This window comes from Microtus oregoni, unplaced genomic scaffold, assembly GCF_018167655.1.
Source record: "Microtus oregoni isolate MIOR12 unplaced genomic scaffold, Mior012 000001F_ref0000356, whole genome shotgun sequence".
NCBI lineage: Eukaryota > Metazoa > Chordata > Mammalia > Rodentia > Cricetidae > Microtus > Microtus oregoni.
This window is the reverse complement of record NW_024543060.1, coordinates 63,773,603-63,788,030: the sequence shown is the minus strand read 5'-3', so window position 1 is coordinate 63,788,030 and position 14,428 is coordinate 63,773,603. Positions and strand designations below refer to the sequence as shown.

General features: G+C 56.0%; 2 protein-coding genes across 2 annotated transcripts; one reads left to right on the top strand and one right to left on the bottom strand.

Annotated features, from left to right (window-relative positions):
- The first annotated feature begins 1,730 nt into the window (after positions 1-1,730).
- On the top strand, positions 1,731-6,724 carry Shmt2 (serine hydroxymethyltransferase 2). Its single transcript, XM_041673491.1, has 12 exons — positions 1,731-1,868; positions 3,087-3,284; positions 3,717-3,796; positions 3,958-4,158; positions 4,428-4,509; positions 4,655-4,777; positions 4,867-5,006; positions 5,204-5,369; positions 5,569-5,668; positions 5,750-5,905; positions 5,991-6,098; positions 6,206-6,724. The coding sequence occupies exons 1-12, from the start codon at positions 1,836-1,838 to the stop codon at positions 6,331-6,333; spliced, it is 1,515 nt and encodes a 504-aa protein (XP_041529425.1). The 5' UTR covers positions 1,731-1,835; the 3' UTR covers positions 6,334-6,724.
- Positions 6,725-6,777: 53 nt separating this feature from the next.
- Positions 6,778-9,019, bottom strand: Ndufa4l2 (NDUFA4 mitochondrial complex associated like 2). The gene is made up of 4 exons (XM_041673514.1): positions 8,910-9,019; positions 8,479-8,567; positions 7,712-7,769; positions 6,778-7,593 (listed from the first exon to the last, which is right to left on the bottom strand). Exons 1-4 carry the CDS (start codon positions 8,964-8,966, stop codon positions 7,537-7,539), a joined length of 261 nt encoding a protein of 86 aa, XP_041529448.1. The 5' UTR covers positions 8,967-9,019; the 3' UTR covers positions 6,778-7,536.
- Between the last annotated feature and the right edge of the window lie 5,409 nt (positions 9,020-14,428).

Below are 14,428 nucleotides of genomic sequence, written 5' to 3'. Positions count from 1 at the left end.
ACTGGTTTCCCTCTCCTGGGCCTGGTGCCGGAGTTGCCCGAGAGAACCGAAGCTCTGGAGAGACAGCCCTAAAAGATACTCAGAAACTTCATGTGAGACCCAGGTGGGACGGCTGAGGGTGGCAGTGACTGGAACCAGCAGGCTTGCGACTACACTCTACATTCCGTCTGTAGCACTGTGGAAAAGATCACACGTCCTTCCGTCCTTCCGTGGATCATCCTCCTCTCTCGCGACTCAAACATTCCTCCTCCAAGGCTCTGTCTACCTACTCCCCTCTCTTCCTTATGCATCCGGTGTTTGAGAAAAGTGAGCTGCTGGACTCTCTGCCCCTGTTTAGCTCTTCATGCCCCCCCACCCCCAGAGTTAAGGCACACCTAGCAGGCTCAATGTCAGTTGAATGAATAAATGTATAAAATGGCTGTATAGGGTAATGCTCCTCACAAACAATGCTTGCTGGAATCCCCAAGGGAGGTTTGGTTGTGTGTCTTCATTGCTGTCTTTGAGAGACATTGAACTAGAAGAGTTTTGTTGTTGTTGTTTTGTTTGTCTGTTTTGGTTTTTCGAGACAGGGTTTCTCTGTAGCTTTGGAGCCTGTCCTGGAACTCACTCTGTAGACCAGGTTGGTCTTGAACTCACGGAGACCTACCTGTCTGCCTCCGGAGTGCTAGGATTAAACGCATGCTCCATCACCGACTGGCTGAACTAGAGGTTTTAGGATATCCCCAGCTCATGCAGAATCTTCCCTTGGAGAGATCAATGAGTGCCCCATTGAAAGATTTACTCCGATCAGGTTCAAGAACTTGGTGATTGCTGGGAAAGTCTGTGAATAAGTACTGAAAGGCACCTGCACCCTGGGATGGCCAGAGGAGGAACAGCTTACTTTGCCTCGGCTGACAGGCCACGAAGGAAGCAGTTTTGAGTCAGGAGGACGATCCACAGGGAGCTTGTTCACAAGTAAAGCTTCATTTCATCCCTGCCATAAACTCTTTTATTGCGTTTGGGGGCCAGGGTGTGACCAGGCTCACATTTGGTGCACTGGCCTCTAACTTTATAGGTAGCTGAGGCTAGCCTTGAACTCCTAATCCTGTTAATGCTGGAATGACAAGTGTGGGCCACCACAATTATTTCATCAAGGTGTTACAAGTGAAGAAAACTGAGGAGCGGCGAGGTTATTTTGCTGTGATCCTAAAGCAGGGGCTTGGGTCTTCTACCCTTTCAAATTATATCAGCTCCCACTGTGCCATAGTTCTTTACCTTCTAGAAGTGTCTCTGAGGCCGGGCGGTGGTGGCGCACGCCTTTAATCCCAGCACTCGGGAGGCAGAGGCAGGCGGATCTCTGTGAGTTCGAGACCAGCCTGGTCTACAAGAGCTAGTTCCAGGACAGGCTCCAAAACCACAGAGAAACCCTGTCTCGAAAAACCAAAAAAAAAAAAAAAAAAAAAAAGAAGTGTCTCTGAATCTCCCAGAGGATTTTATAGTTCTGGTTACTTGGTAGGCACCAAACAAACAAACAAACCAAAGAAACCAAAAAAATGCTTGCCTGAACAACTGGCGGGAAAAACAACGACAACAGCAACAACAATAATAACGACCCTGAGCTTCAAGACTCTTTCAGGCAACCCGGAGGTACAGATGCAAAATAATAATAAAAACTACAATTCCCAGAAGGCCATATTCTAAAGAGTACGCATGCGCGGGTGACTCCCCTTTAACTCGAACTTCACGGGGGTATTTTTCTCGCGCATGCGCTCTAAGGCCAGTCGGCTTCCGACCCCTCCCCTGTTACTACTCTGGACCGGAGTTGGTGGCTGGTCATTCTGTGACCTCCGGTAGCGATGGTGCCCTTCTCTTGGCTTTGGACCACTCGGGTAAGAACTGGATTCTGGATACTGGAGGGCCAGTGGAAAGGCCCACCCCACTTTAGTTCCTCTTCACAAAGTGGGGTTCCCCTGGCTCCTTCACCGCACGTGTTCTGGGGCCTCGGGGAGCAGATGCTTAACCAGGAAATCTCTGAGAGTCTTGGGCGCACGTGCGATGCCTGGGCCCCTAGTCCTGGCCACCAGACGTCCCAGGGTCTGTGATCGCACCGTTCACACGGCTTCAGGTAGAGGTCCGCAGACCCTGCGTTAGCAGTATCCTAGCGAACAAGTGGGGTTCCCGGCTTCGATGTGCTAGTTTCATTTTTCCCGCCAGCTCGGAGTTATGGAGATGATGCAACCGAGCCTCCGTGCTTTCGTCAGGCAGGGGTCCCGCTGCAGCGTGGGCGGAAGGAAGTAGGGGGGTGGTGTGTGTGTGTGTGAGAGAGAGAGATAAAATTAAGATTTTGGCTTCCTTCTGGGCAAACACCGTCACTCTACCCCCACTCCCGCCAGTACACACCTCTTTCCAAGAACTGCTTAAAAGTCTATTCTACTTTCGTTGCTCTGGAAACTATCCTTACAGCCTGTGGCGTTAAGCCCTGTTAACTTGGTGTCTTCTCTCATTGGGTAGTCTCTTAGGGAGGCTGTGCAGGAGGTCCTCCCCCTTTATGTCCATATTCTGCCTTCATGTATGTATGTCCATCACATGGCATGCTTGGGTACCCACAGAGTGCCTGCAGGTCTCCTGGAACTGGAGTTACAGATGGTTGTGAGCTGCCATGTGGGTGCTAGGAGCTGAACCTCTGCCCTTTGCCTTGTACACGAGCAACAAGTGTCCTTAACCTCTGAGCCACCGCGCCAGGGCCAGGAAGGCCCTTTTGTTCCTGGGGGGAGGGGGGCGACCCTGAATTCTCAGTATCTCTGTTCTGAATTTGGGGAATATGGACTTCACTTTGCTCTATGACTTGACAGAGCGACTCCCGGGGTTGGTTGGAGGGAGCTTTGGAGGGGGTTGAGTAGAGCTGATCAAAACTGCCCTTTGGATAGTCATCTGAACCTTGACGCTAGAACTTGCTTTTCAAGGTGAAGATGGGGGTGGTGAGAACCGAGTTTACTGGCTGGACCAGGCTGCCAGCTTGGCTAGAGGGCTCTCTCTGTACCCATGGCCGAGGGCAATCGGGAGAGGTCTGGACAATTTTTAATTAATCCTGGCTTTCTTGCCCTAAGCCTCTGCAGCGATGTGGTCAGCTGGTCTGGATGGCTGCTCGGGCTCAGCACAGCAAGGTGGCCCAGACACAGGCTGGGGAAGCAGCTGGAGGCTGGACAGGCCAGGAGACTTTGGCAGACAGTGACCCTGAGGTGTGGGAGCTACTGCAGAGGGAGAAAGACAGGCAGTGCCGCGGCCTGGAACTCATCGCCTCAGAGGTAGGGTGTGAGGATGTGGGCCGAGGACCCAGCTACCGTGAGTGCAGGAAGTAACACGCCATCTTCCTGTCGTTTCTCCGGGGTCTTCTCCCGCTCTCTGGACTGCCCTCTGAAGCATCCAGTTGATGGAGCTTCTGGAGCCCCTAGAGTTTCATTTCTTCCCTGTCTCCCCCTCTTGTCAGAAGAAAGAGGAAACACAGGTTGAGTGGACAGTTGGCCTTACTGGGGCCATCCGTCATGGCAGCTGAGTTTGAGAACACTGCTCCTGGTCCTGCCTCGTGCCTGGCAAGGAACCCAGAGTCCTAGAGCTTTTTCTGTAGCCTATCTCTCCCTCTCTAGCCCCCCAGCCTGTGGGCTCTGGCAGGGGTGGGACGGTGGGAGTCCAGGGGAAGGGGCTCATTGCCTTCTGACACTGCCCCCCCACCACCCCAGAACTTCTGCAGCCGAGCTGCGCTGGAGGCCCTGGGGTCCTGTCTGAACAACAAGTACTCGGAGGGTTACCCTGGCAAGAGGTGAGGGCTAGACCGACGGGCTGGAGGGCAGCATCAGGGATGGCACTCCCAGTGGCAGAGCCTTCTTGAGCCCATTAGTGCTTACGGAGGTGACCGTCCCAGCCCTTGGCTTCTGGCCAAGTGTCCTTTCTCTGTGCCCTTATGTACCCTCTCCGTGGTAGATACTATGGAGGAGCAGAAGTTGTGGATGAGATCGAGCTGCTCTGCCAGCGCCGGGCCTTGGAAGCCTTTGACCTGGATCCTGCACAGTGGGGAGTCAATGTCCAGCCATACTCGGGGTCCCCGGCCAATCTGGCTGCCTATACAGCGCTTCTTCAGCCCCATGATCGAATCATGGGGTTGGACCTGCCCGACGGGGGCCAGTGAGTATGGCTAGGGATGGATGATGGGTTCAGTGGGCAGTAATGACGTGGGATGGGAGTTATTGAGAGAATACATATCAGGTCCTTTGAAGGTGGAACATACCTGTTCCATGCTACAGAGGAGGAGAGCAAGATCCTACCATCCAGGGGAGCGCATTGTGGGGACGGGGACGGGCTGGAACCAGTGTTCCAGCGACGGGTGTGTGGAGGTGGGCTGGAAGCGGCTGGTTAAGTGAAGTTATTTCACTTTGAGATCCTTTTCTTTCTAGTCTCACGCATGGCTACATGTCGGATGTCAAACGGATCTCTGCCACGTCCATCTTCTTCGAATCTATGCCCTATAAGCTCAACGTAAGTGTCCTACGGCCTGAGCACTTGGCCCTGAGGGTTTGTTCTTGGCCAGTGGGAGGACCTGGAGGTCCAGCCTTCAGCCCCAGGGAGCATGCGCTGCACCTGCTGCCATTTCAGGGCTTTAGCTACTTATCTATTTATCCAGCCCCAAACCGGCCTCATTGACTACGACCAGCTGGCATTGACTGCTCGGCTTTTCCGACCACGGCTCATCATTGCTGGTACCAGTGCCTACGCCCGCCTCATTGACTATGCCCGCATGAGAGAGGTTGGTGAGGGGCTGGAGTGCAAAGGGTGGGGAGTGGGGCCGGGAAGGACGGCTTCCCCAGGCTGAGGCATGTCTCCCTACCTGCCCAGGTTTGCGATGAGGTCAAGGCACACCTGCTGGCGGACATGGCCCACATCAGTGGCCTCGTGGCTGCCAAGGTCATCCCTTCACCTTTCAAGTATGCGGACGTCGTCACCACCACCACTCACAAGACTCTTCGAGGGGCCAGGTCAGAACTACCTGGGGTTAGACCTTGCTAGGGAACTTGGGGGTGGGTGGAGTGATGCTGGACCCTTCGACCACTGGGATTCAGTGCATCAAGCACAGTTGAGGGACCTCAGAGCCTCTGAGTGTCCAAAGCAGCCGTCTCCTCTGTCCCCATCGCCTGTCACTGGCTTAGATCCCAACTACTTGTCTTCCACATAGGTCAGGGCTCATCTTTTACCGGAAGGGAGTGCGGACTGTAGACCCCAAGACTGGCCAAGAGATCCCTTACACTTTTGAGGACCGAATCAACTTTGCTGTGTTCCCATCCTTACAGGGGGGCCCCCACAACCATGCCATTGCTGCAGTAGCTGTGGCCCTCAAGCAGGTCGGGGAGCCTTCCCTCGTGTCGGGGTGCATTGGTCCAGAGGCTTTGCTTCCGTACCTTGTAGCTGAGGCTGAGGCAGATGGAAGGGAAGTGGCTAAGGTGGGAGGCAGCAAGGTTGGGGTCGGAGTCTTGCTTAATTCAAGTCCCAAACAGGGCCTGTTCTCAGCCCTGGGGTGACGGGGTGCTGTCTTATCTGCAGGCCCGCACCCCCATGTTCCGGGAGTACTCCTTACAGGTGCTGAGGAATGCTCAGGCCATGGCTGATGCCCTGCTCAAGCGAGGCTACTCACTGGTGTCGGGTAAGCCAGCGGTGGGTGAAGGCCTTTGTGCCCTCAAGAGAGGCCCCGAACTCTCCAATCTCCGTTTACTGTCCCCCTAAGGTGGCACTGACACCCACCTGGTGCTGGTGGACCTGCGACCCAAGGGCCTGGACGGAGCCCGAGCAGAGCGGGTGTTGGAGCTTGTGTCCATCACTGCCAACAAGAACACGTGCCCTGGAGACCGCAGTGCCATCACTCCCGGGGGCCTGCGGCTTGGTGAGGCCTGGGGTCTGAGGAGGGGAGGCTCCCGGCCACACTCATGATCCTGACTATGCTAACTGTCTGTCTGCTGCGCTCCCAGGCGCCCCAGCATTGACTTCTCGGCAGTTCCGCGAGGATGACTTCCGTAGGGTCGTTGATTTCATCGATGAAGGAGTCAACATTGGCTTGGAGGTGAAGAGCAAGACTGGTGAGTGCTGCGAAGGCCCCAGCCGAGGAGTTTCCACCCATTGTCCCCCTTGCTGTTCTGGCTCCCGCCTTGTCTTGAGCTCTGACCATCTCCTCATACTCTTTCAGCCAAGCTCCAGGATTTCAAATCCTTCCTGCTCAAAGACCCAGAGACAAGGCAACGTTTGGCCAGCCTCAGGCAACAGGTGGAAGAGTTCGCCAGGGCCTTCCCGATGCCTGGATTTGATGAACGCTGAGGACCACGCAGACTGGAAGTTACCTTTCTTTCTGCCTACCTGGACCACAAAAGAGACACCGCTGATCTTGGTTTCGGTAGAGGGAGGAAGGCCTTCTGTTTAGGGCAAGAGCCAGGCATAAGCCCCCTCCTGGAATTTGTAGCTGAGACAGGGTCTCACTTAGCTGAGGCTGGCCTTGAACTGACCTTCCTACCTCCACTTCCCAAGTGCTGGGGTTGCAGGTATACACCATCACACGCAACACCCCTTCAGCTGTCTGCCCCGGCCCTCTGCCATATCTCAGTGTTAGACTCTTGCTCTTTCTTGGGGAGGGGGAGTTACGTGCTGAGCCCGAGGAAGGGGTAGGCAGACACCCTCCTTCCTGTTTTTATCTAATAAAAAGCTAACCTGCCCAGAGTTCCTATTACTGTGGGAGGGGTCCCCTGGGCCAGGCAGCGATTCGACTCCCTCAACATGTATTTCTCCTTCCTCCCACCACCATAAGGACCCCCGGGGCTGTAGCCTCCCCGCTCTGTCTCTGATCAGAGCCGACACCAGACGTGATTAGCAGGCGCAGCAAATTCAATTTGTTAAATGAAATTGTATTTTGCCCACGGCTGCTTCTGTTTGATCCCCAGGGACTGAGGAGCAAGGGAAGGGAGGGGTGGGGAGAAAGCACAGGAAGGCCCAGGTGCAAGGTGGGAGGGGGTGCCATTGATGGGAGGCACCAGCTTGGGCAGGAAAGGAACAAGCTGCCTGGTAGAGGCTCTCCATCCTAGGCAAACTGGGTAGCCAGGATGGGCCCGGTCGAGCCTGGGCAGCCACTCCCCCTAGACCTTGCTCAAAACTTGCACTAATGTGGGGCCTGCCACGTCGCTTGGCACTCAGGCCCCTGCTTGCTGTTGGCACACGTCTGTCACGTTCAACACGTAGCCTTGCCACGCCCAGTTAGCCGTGGGGGGGCAGGAGTGGAGAGGGGCTAGCTTGGGCCTTTTGGGTCAACCCCAGCATCTGCCTGCAGCTTTGACTACCCACCCCCACCGTGGGACTCAAGCTGAGGGTCAGAGGTTCTTCCTCTACTGGGAGCAAAGGAGGAGGGTGGGGGTGGAGCCACCCCCCTCCGCGTGGGAATCCAGCCCATGTAAGCAGAAGCTGGACATGGCTAGAGTCTGGGACAGCGAATGGAAGAAGCGCGTGATTTCCATGGCACCCTCGGGCCCTGCCTTAGAAGTCTGGCCGGTCCTTCTTCAGCTTCTTGTAGTCAGTGGAAACAGCGAGGAACTGTGGGGAGGGAAAGGAGATTGAAGGAGTGTCTCTTGCCTCTCTTACTTGCTGTGTGTGGGGTACAGGTCTCGGGCCAGGAAAGAGGTGGAGGGAGGCACTTTAGGTCCATAATCACCTTGTACTGGTCATTGGGACTCACTCGGTTCCAGGGCTCTGGGTTCTTTCTGTCCCAGCTGTAAGGGGGATAGGAAGGTTAGGGTCCTTTCTGGGGACCAGGACACTGGCATTAAAGACCTAGTGTCACCACCCCCAGTTTCCTACCCTGGGGAGAGGAGCACATTTCCTTGAGATTGACAGAAGGGGACAGGTGCTGGCGAGAGGCATGGTACCTGGTGACCTGTCTAGTCCATGGATTCCCCAGGCTTTCTGCCTCCTAGGTTAACCACGCAGAGTCCTAGGAGTCAGTAGAAACCCTGAAAAGCAGGGCTTTGGTGGTACGCCTCAAATTTTAGGGTCAGAGTGGCCTTGTCAAAGGTCCTCTTGATGCTTCTGGCAGGACATGAAGTCTCACTGCCACCAGAGAGCCCCAGAGCCCCACACTGGCAGACCTCTAGCACTTCTGGGCGGGCACAGAGGTACCGAAAAGCCAGATGTGGGCAATAGAGCTGTGTCGCCATGGCAACCCTGTGGGGAGCGGGATGGGATTCCAGCCGCCCCACGTGGCTAGCCACTGACAAGTGAGCCACCAGGTGGTCCAGATGGGAGAGGAGGGTCTCTCAGATCAGGCATTCCTACCCTCTGAAATGCTGGGTGGTAAGAGTGGAAATAAGGGCGTGGACCAAGGGACCCCTTCTAGGGTCACCCACTAGTTACCGTTAATCCTAAGCAGTCCCATTTTGCTCCGCCCAGGACCCCTCCTTGCCTTCCAAGCCCTGTAGTTACCAGACATCCGGGCTACGCAGCGCCAGTCGAAGCAGATAGAGCCCAGCGCTGCCCATGCCCAAGCAGATGAAGCCGATCATTGGGATGAGCTGCAGAAAGAGCCAGGTGGTCTGGGGTCCGAACTCCTCCCAGTTCCCACCCACTCACCCTAGACCGGCTTTTCTGTCCCTCTTATTCATCCAAGATCGGGTCCCGCCCTCCCTTCTGGGAGCGAGACCTGAAACCCCCAACCACAGTTTCCACGCTCTCTTGCCCTACATGAGCTGGCCCAAGGTAGATTCCAGGGATATGAATATAATACTGCAGAGACAGAATGTGGGATGCCCCTGGGAAGATTTGGGAGCATTAAGGAAACTAGACCGGAGGCAGGGTCTGGGGGTCTTGAGAGGTGGGGTCGTAAGAGGGAAGTGAGGATCTGGGACTGAACTCACCCCGGGGTGTCTTTTTATCTGCCGGTAGAAGCGGGCCCCTGAACTGGTTCCTGCCATCTTTTTCCAGTGTCTGTTCTCTGCTGGATCTGTTCTAGTCCTCTCCCTGGGGTGCCGCCCCCCATCGGGGAGGGGTCAGCCCAGCCCAGCCAGCCCCACCCATCTTGTTTCCTCTCTGTAATACCAGGTCCAAACAAGACTGGAGAGCGTTGGGAAGCCTTGAAGTTTCTCCTTCCCAACTCTCTCCTACAGATGGGGGAATCCTGGCCCACCAGACATTATACTTGAGTCTTTGGGGTATCTGAGGGAGAAGGCCCTCTAGCATCCAGAGACTGAAGGGGGGGCCCCGATGCGGGACAGGCAAGCAGACAGCCCTCTAGTGAAACAGGGATGTGGAATGTCCACAGGAGGGACCAAGGAACAGCGCTTTCCCAGCACCCCTGGAGCCTCCCAGGAGCCAGCAGGCCTTGAGAATACAGATTCTGCCTCAGCACATGCAGTTGGAGGAGGCGGGAGGCAAGTGAGCATTGCTAGCGCCCCCAGCGCCTCTTGTTCCAGGGCAGTTCCGCTGAGTTGTGGTTGGCCTGGAGTAGTTAGGTTAGGGGTGGAGGCTGTAGGTGCATGAATCTCTGCACTGTTCAAAAAGTAAGACAATGGCTGGGGCAGTCTGGGGGCCTGAGACAGAAGGCAGAGCTCTCTCCAGGGAGGGAGCTCTGAACGAAGGGGGCCGACTTAGAAGGCTGGAAGGGATGTAGAAACAGCGAAGAGAGAACAGTCAATTCAAGTATACCTGTATTGCCAGGGCAGGAAGTTCCCCCCACCCTCCATTTCGGAGGACTGGTTTTGGGGACACAGGGTGAACCTCATCTCCCTCTCTCATGTTAATTTCCATCACGCCCTCCCACTTAGCTTCTGCTCCCGGATCATGCGAAGCTCCCCCATTTCTGCCCTAAAGAACTCGTCCTATGGTGGGCACCCGCAGGGATGAGCCGTGTACCCGCCACTGCTTCCCTGGGGTAACAGGGAAGGGGACGACCCTTTCTGAGGGGCCCCTCCCCTCCTCACGCACCGACACCTCACCCGCCCGCCCCTTGAGCTGACAAGCTCAGCCGTAATTAGGCTGCAGGGTCCGGGCTCTCCGCCTCCCTCCGGCGGATAATGAGATAAAGTGTCAGAGACATGGCGAGAACAAAGAGACAGAGACTCGCTGAGATGGGGGTGGGGGTGGGGATGGGGTGGTGGAGGGGGGCTGATGGGATGTCACAGTGTGGAGCATCAGCACTTTAGGGTTGGGCCAGGGAGGATATGTCCCAGTCACCAGTATCCCCCCCCCCCAAGCTGGAACCGCTGGAGATTGGGGTGGGGGTGGTGCTAAATACCAATCTTGAAGCTTAAACTCCAACAGCTGCCCAGCTGGGCTGCACATCTGGTGGTACTCTGTAGTACAGCTGGGGAGTCCGGACTCCGGGAGGGACATCTGGCCTTTGCTCCTGGGCCCTCGCTTGCCTCTTTCTGGTGACCTAGGCCTGGGGAGAGAGACCCAGAGCCTGTCCTGGTACATGGAGGTAGGTTTCTCCTCCCTTGGGTCTCCAGTCCGCTCTTTTGTTTAATTTTTTTAAATTATTATTTCATGTGCATTAGAGTTTTTGCCTGCATGTTTATCTGTGTGAGGGTGTGGGATACTCTGAAACTGGAATTACAGGCAGGAATGAGCTGCCATGTGGGTGCTGGGAATTGAACCCCAGTCCTCTGCATGAGCAGCCACTTCTCTTAACCGCTGAACCATCTCTCCAGCCCCATTTTTAAAAAAAAATATTTTTTAATCCAGTTCGCTCTTAAGCTCAGATATTATCCGGTCTTAAGCTCAGATATAATATTATCACTTCTGCTCTTGCCTTTCCTCAGTTTCTTGACACTTCGTCTGCTCCTGATCCGGGTCTCTGTGGGCCTATCTCTGAAACCCCTCCCCTTTTGTGTTCCCCTATCTGGATGGTGGTCTTTGGGGTTCCAGGTCTCACCCCATACCCTCCCCTACATTTTCCCCGTACGTAATTCAGACCGTGCTGGTCCAGCAGGTGAGGGACAACAGGAGTCGTTAGCCGAGGATTAGGCACAACCCGTGGTCCCAAGAGGACCAGACTCTTCAACTCTAAACCGCTCCGGGCTACTAATCCGTGAGGCTGGCGGCGCAGCAAGTCAAATGCAGCTGGGCTCTCCAGAGCGAGCAGATTGCGGGGGTCCGTGGGTGCGGATGCCCTCTGGAGGCCGAGCCGCTCTCAAGTTCAGAGAAGAGGTCTCGGGCTCCCCCTGTCGGGCAGAGACTGCTCTGCATTTCCAGTATTTGCTCAAGTCTGCGCCTGGAGTGTGCTGTGCACACACAGGTCTGTACCCAGTGACTTACTCGCTCGTGCAACCGAGGTAGGACCCTCTCAGCCTCCTCTCTTCTGGCTAGTCAGAGGACACAGATGGGGCCCTCGCTCTATCTCGCCGGGTGTGGACAGCATCCAGGTTCAGGCTGAATTCTCTTTCCAGGTTGACCTCACACACCTGGGGCTTCATCTCTGCTCTAGTCCTGTGGGGACTTGCCTCTGACTTGGCCTTCCCTAAGACCCCGGTTGACTTCTTTCTGCTGCTCTTCAGACTGTCTCTAGCTCTATGTCTTTCGGTATGTCTGCTTCTCCTTGACACTCTGCTCCAGACCCATCCACCTAGCTTTGTCCTTTCGTGTCTGCTTCTCTCCTTCCCCCTTACACCTTGCTGTGGTCTCTTTGCAAATGCCCCCCTCCCTCCCTCTCTCCCTCCCTTCCTCCTTCCCTCCCTCCCTCCCTCCCTTCCTCCCTCCTTCCTCTCCCTTCTTCCCTCCCACCCATCCATTCTTTATTTCTATTCTGTGGTTAGTACCCGTCCCTGGGGAGTTGCAGCAACCCAGTGGAACAGCTCGCGGACACTTTGGGGGCATTGCTCAGGGTCCCCTCCCATCACTTCCACATTCCTGTCACCTCGCTGCAGCCTCTATCTTCCCGCTGCAGCTGAAGTACTGGAGAGGGCGCCCGAGAGGGAAACCACGGAGCCCTGCATATGCTCAGGAGCCCCGGGGGTCCTTGACCCCTGCTGCCACTATTAAGGGCGCTGGGTCCTGAGGCTCTGAGATGATCAGGACTGCAGCAGCCAGACAGAAGTGGAGCCAGGAGCCTAGCGGCAAGCAGGCTAGCAAGCGAGACAAAGACGCCCGCGCCATCTGTTTATGCAAAGCGCTCACCGCTAGGGACCCTGGTGTCCCGGTGCCTCGCTCAGACCCGGGCACAGGGTCATGAACCCACTTCTGCCCAGGGCTCCCGCTATGCCTGGGCATCCCCTCCTCCCTGGCAGCCAGAGAGCCAAGGGGCGAGCAGAACAGGGAGGGGGCGGGGTGTTGATGTGATTGGAGAGGACGCGGCTGTTTCTTCAATAATGGATGGAGATGATGCGGACGGCGAGCCGGCCGGGAAAGGAGAGAGGAATAGAAATGGAGAGAGAAAGAAGCGGGGGCGGGAGACTCAATCAGAGGCCGTCGTGCACGGGAACGCGCGCACACGCGGGCGCGGGCGTCACACTGTCATTCGGGTACATGCTGCCGCGCAGCTCACACCCAGGCACACGCCCACGCACTGTCACCGAGACACACACCTGCAAGCAGAGACGCCAGAGCAGCGCGCGCTCGGGCACACACACACACACACACACACACACGCACACGGCAGTGGCTCTTGAATTCCACATACACGATCCTGGAGGCACCGACGCCTGCACGCCGGAGCACATCCAGACTCAAAGAGCGCACAGACACGTCGACATGTCAAAGCACGTTTGAAAAGAATGCTCAACACACCTAGCCACCCTGGGACTTACAGACAGAAATCATAGAAACGAGGAGGCGGGGGTAGACAACCCGGGAAGTATAGACACACAGGCACTGACAAAATTGGAACGTATACAGGAGCACACGTATCTGGGGCTGGGATATAGACACACATCACATCCCCAGACGTGCGTATGCCATACACTAGGAAGCACTGAGAAAGAGACCCCTCCACGTGCCTTCAACGGGGTTGCACCTAAGCAAAGGCAAAGGCTGCTGTTTGTGCCCTGCTGGGCTGAGTGTGTGAGAGGGGTCGCTGGGGCAGGCTTGTTAGCCCACATTAGCCTAGCGACGTAATGAGGAAGTGGTGACAGGAGCGCCTGGGGCTGTGGACTCAGAGGCCGCCGATCGCCCCCACCCCCACCCCAGCTTCCCACCCCAGCTTCCCCGCCCCTCAAGCTTCCTTCCCAGGCCCTCAGGTACAGACCTCTGGCTGTCCCTGCTGTAACTACTCTGGAAAGCTCTGACAGTCCCAACTTAAGCATGCGAGAGGCAGAGCGATGGCTGATGGGACAGAAAGGACAGCCCTAGAAGATCCCCAGGAGCCCCAACTGAGCTGAGGTGAGGGTTCGGTATCTCACCTCCAGGCACGCTGCCCAATCAACTTTTAATTTTTTTTTTTAAATCTCCAGTTAGAACCTGGAGAGGGGTGGGTGTGCATTGTGTCCTGGACCCTGAAATACCCTGGCCTTCCCTCTCATCTGTTTTCAATGCAGTCTGCTCCTTGGCCCAGACTTATGACCTTTGCAGTGTGTGGCAGAACCATCCATCACCCAGGCAGCTGGCTGGTGGGAGTGGGAGGCACTGGGGGCCAAACAGTGCCCCTGTCATACCTCCTGCCCTCTCCTGGGACTGGCCAGGACTCATTTCAACTGGCCGAGTACTGAGCAGAAGGGTATGATCACCCGGTTCAATCAAGACACGATTCTCCACCCCTGGGACCCCAGCACCCCTCCTTCCAGATAGGCGCAGCCTGTCTCCCGGCTCCTCCCGCCCCCCCTTCTCTCGGGCCCTTTGCTTAATTTCCTATTAACTGCTGATAAATCCAATTAAACCGCCGCTCTAATTAGGGACAGCTGCTGGCTCGGTAAGGCGAGGGAGAAGGGGGGCACCCTGTGAGTATAGGGAGAGAGAACAGCCGCTCTTCCTGCTCCTCGACACCCCTACACCAACACTGCCGCCCAATGAGCCAGTAAATTGGTTTTGCTTCAGTATTTTTGGGGGGCTCTTGAAAGCCCGAGGGGCTCAGTTTTTGAGTCCCTTAGACCGTTTGATGAATACAGGCAATCGGCATCCTCGTCCTTCTTCCCCTTCCTTGTATAAAGGGACTGTCCAGTGTCCCTCTAAAGCCCTGGCCTTCACACCACCCGGCTTTCAGAAGTGACAGTCAAGGGCACAGGGAACAAGAAACTGAACCCGGTTTTGCAGCGAGTTTTGTGTGCTTCCTTACCCCTAGTACACCTCATCTTTCTGTACGGAAGGGGAGGGGGTGTCCGTCCCGTGGCCCTCCTCTTCCCAACCCAGCTGAGCCTCTGCCCTCCCCCCTCCTCCAGCAGCAGATGGTGCCCGGGCTCCCGCTGCCAACCTTGCTAGGCGGTGCCAACCTTAGTCCTGGCAGACAACC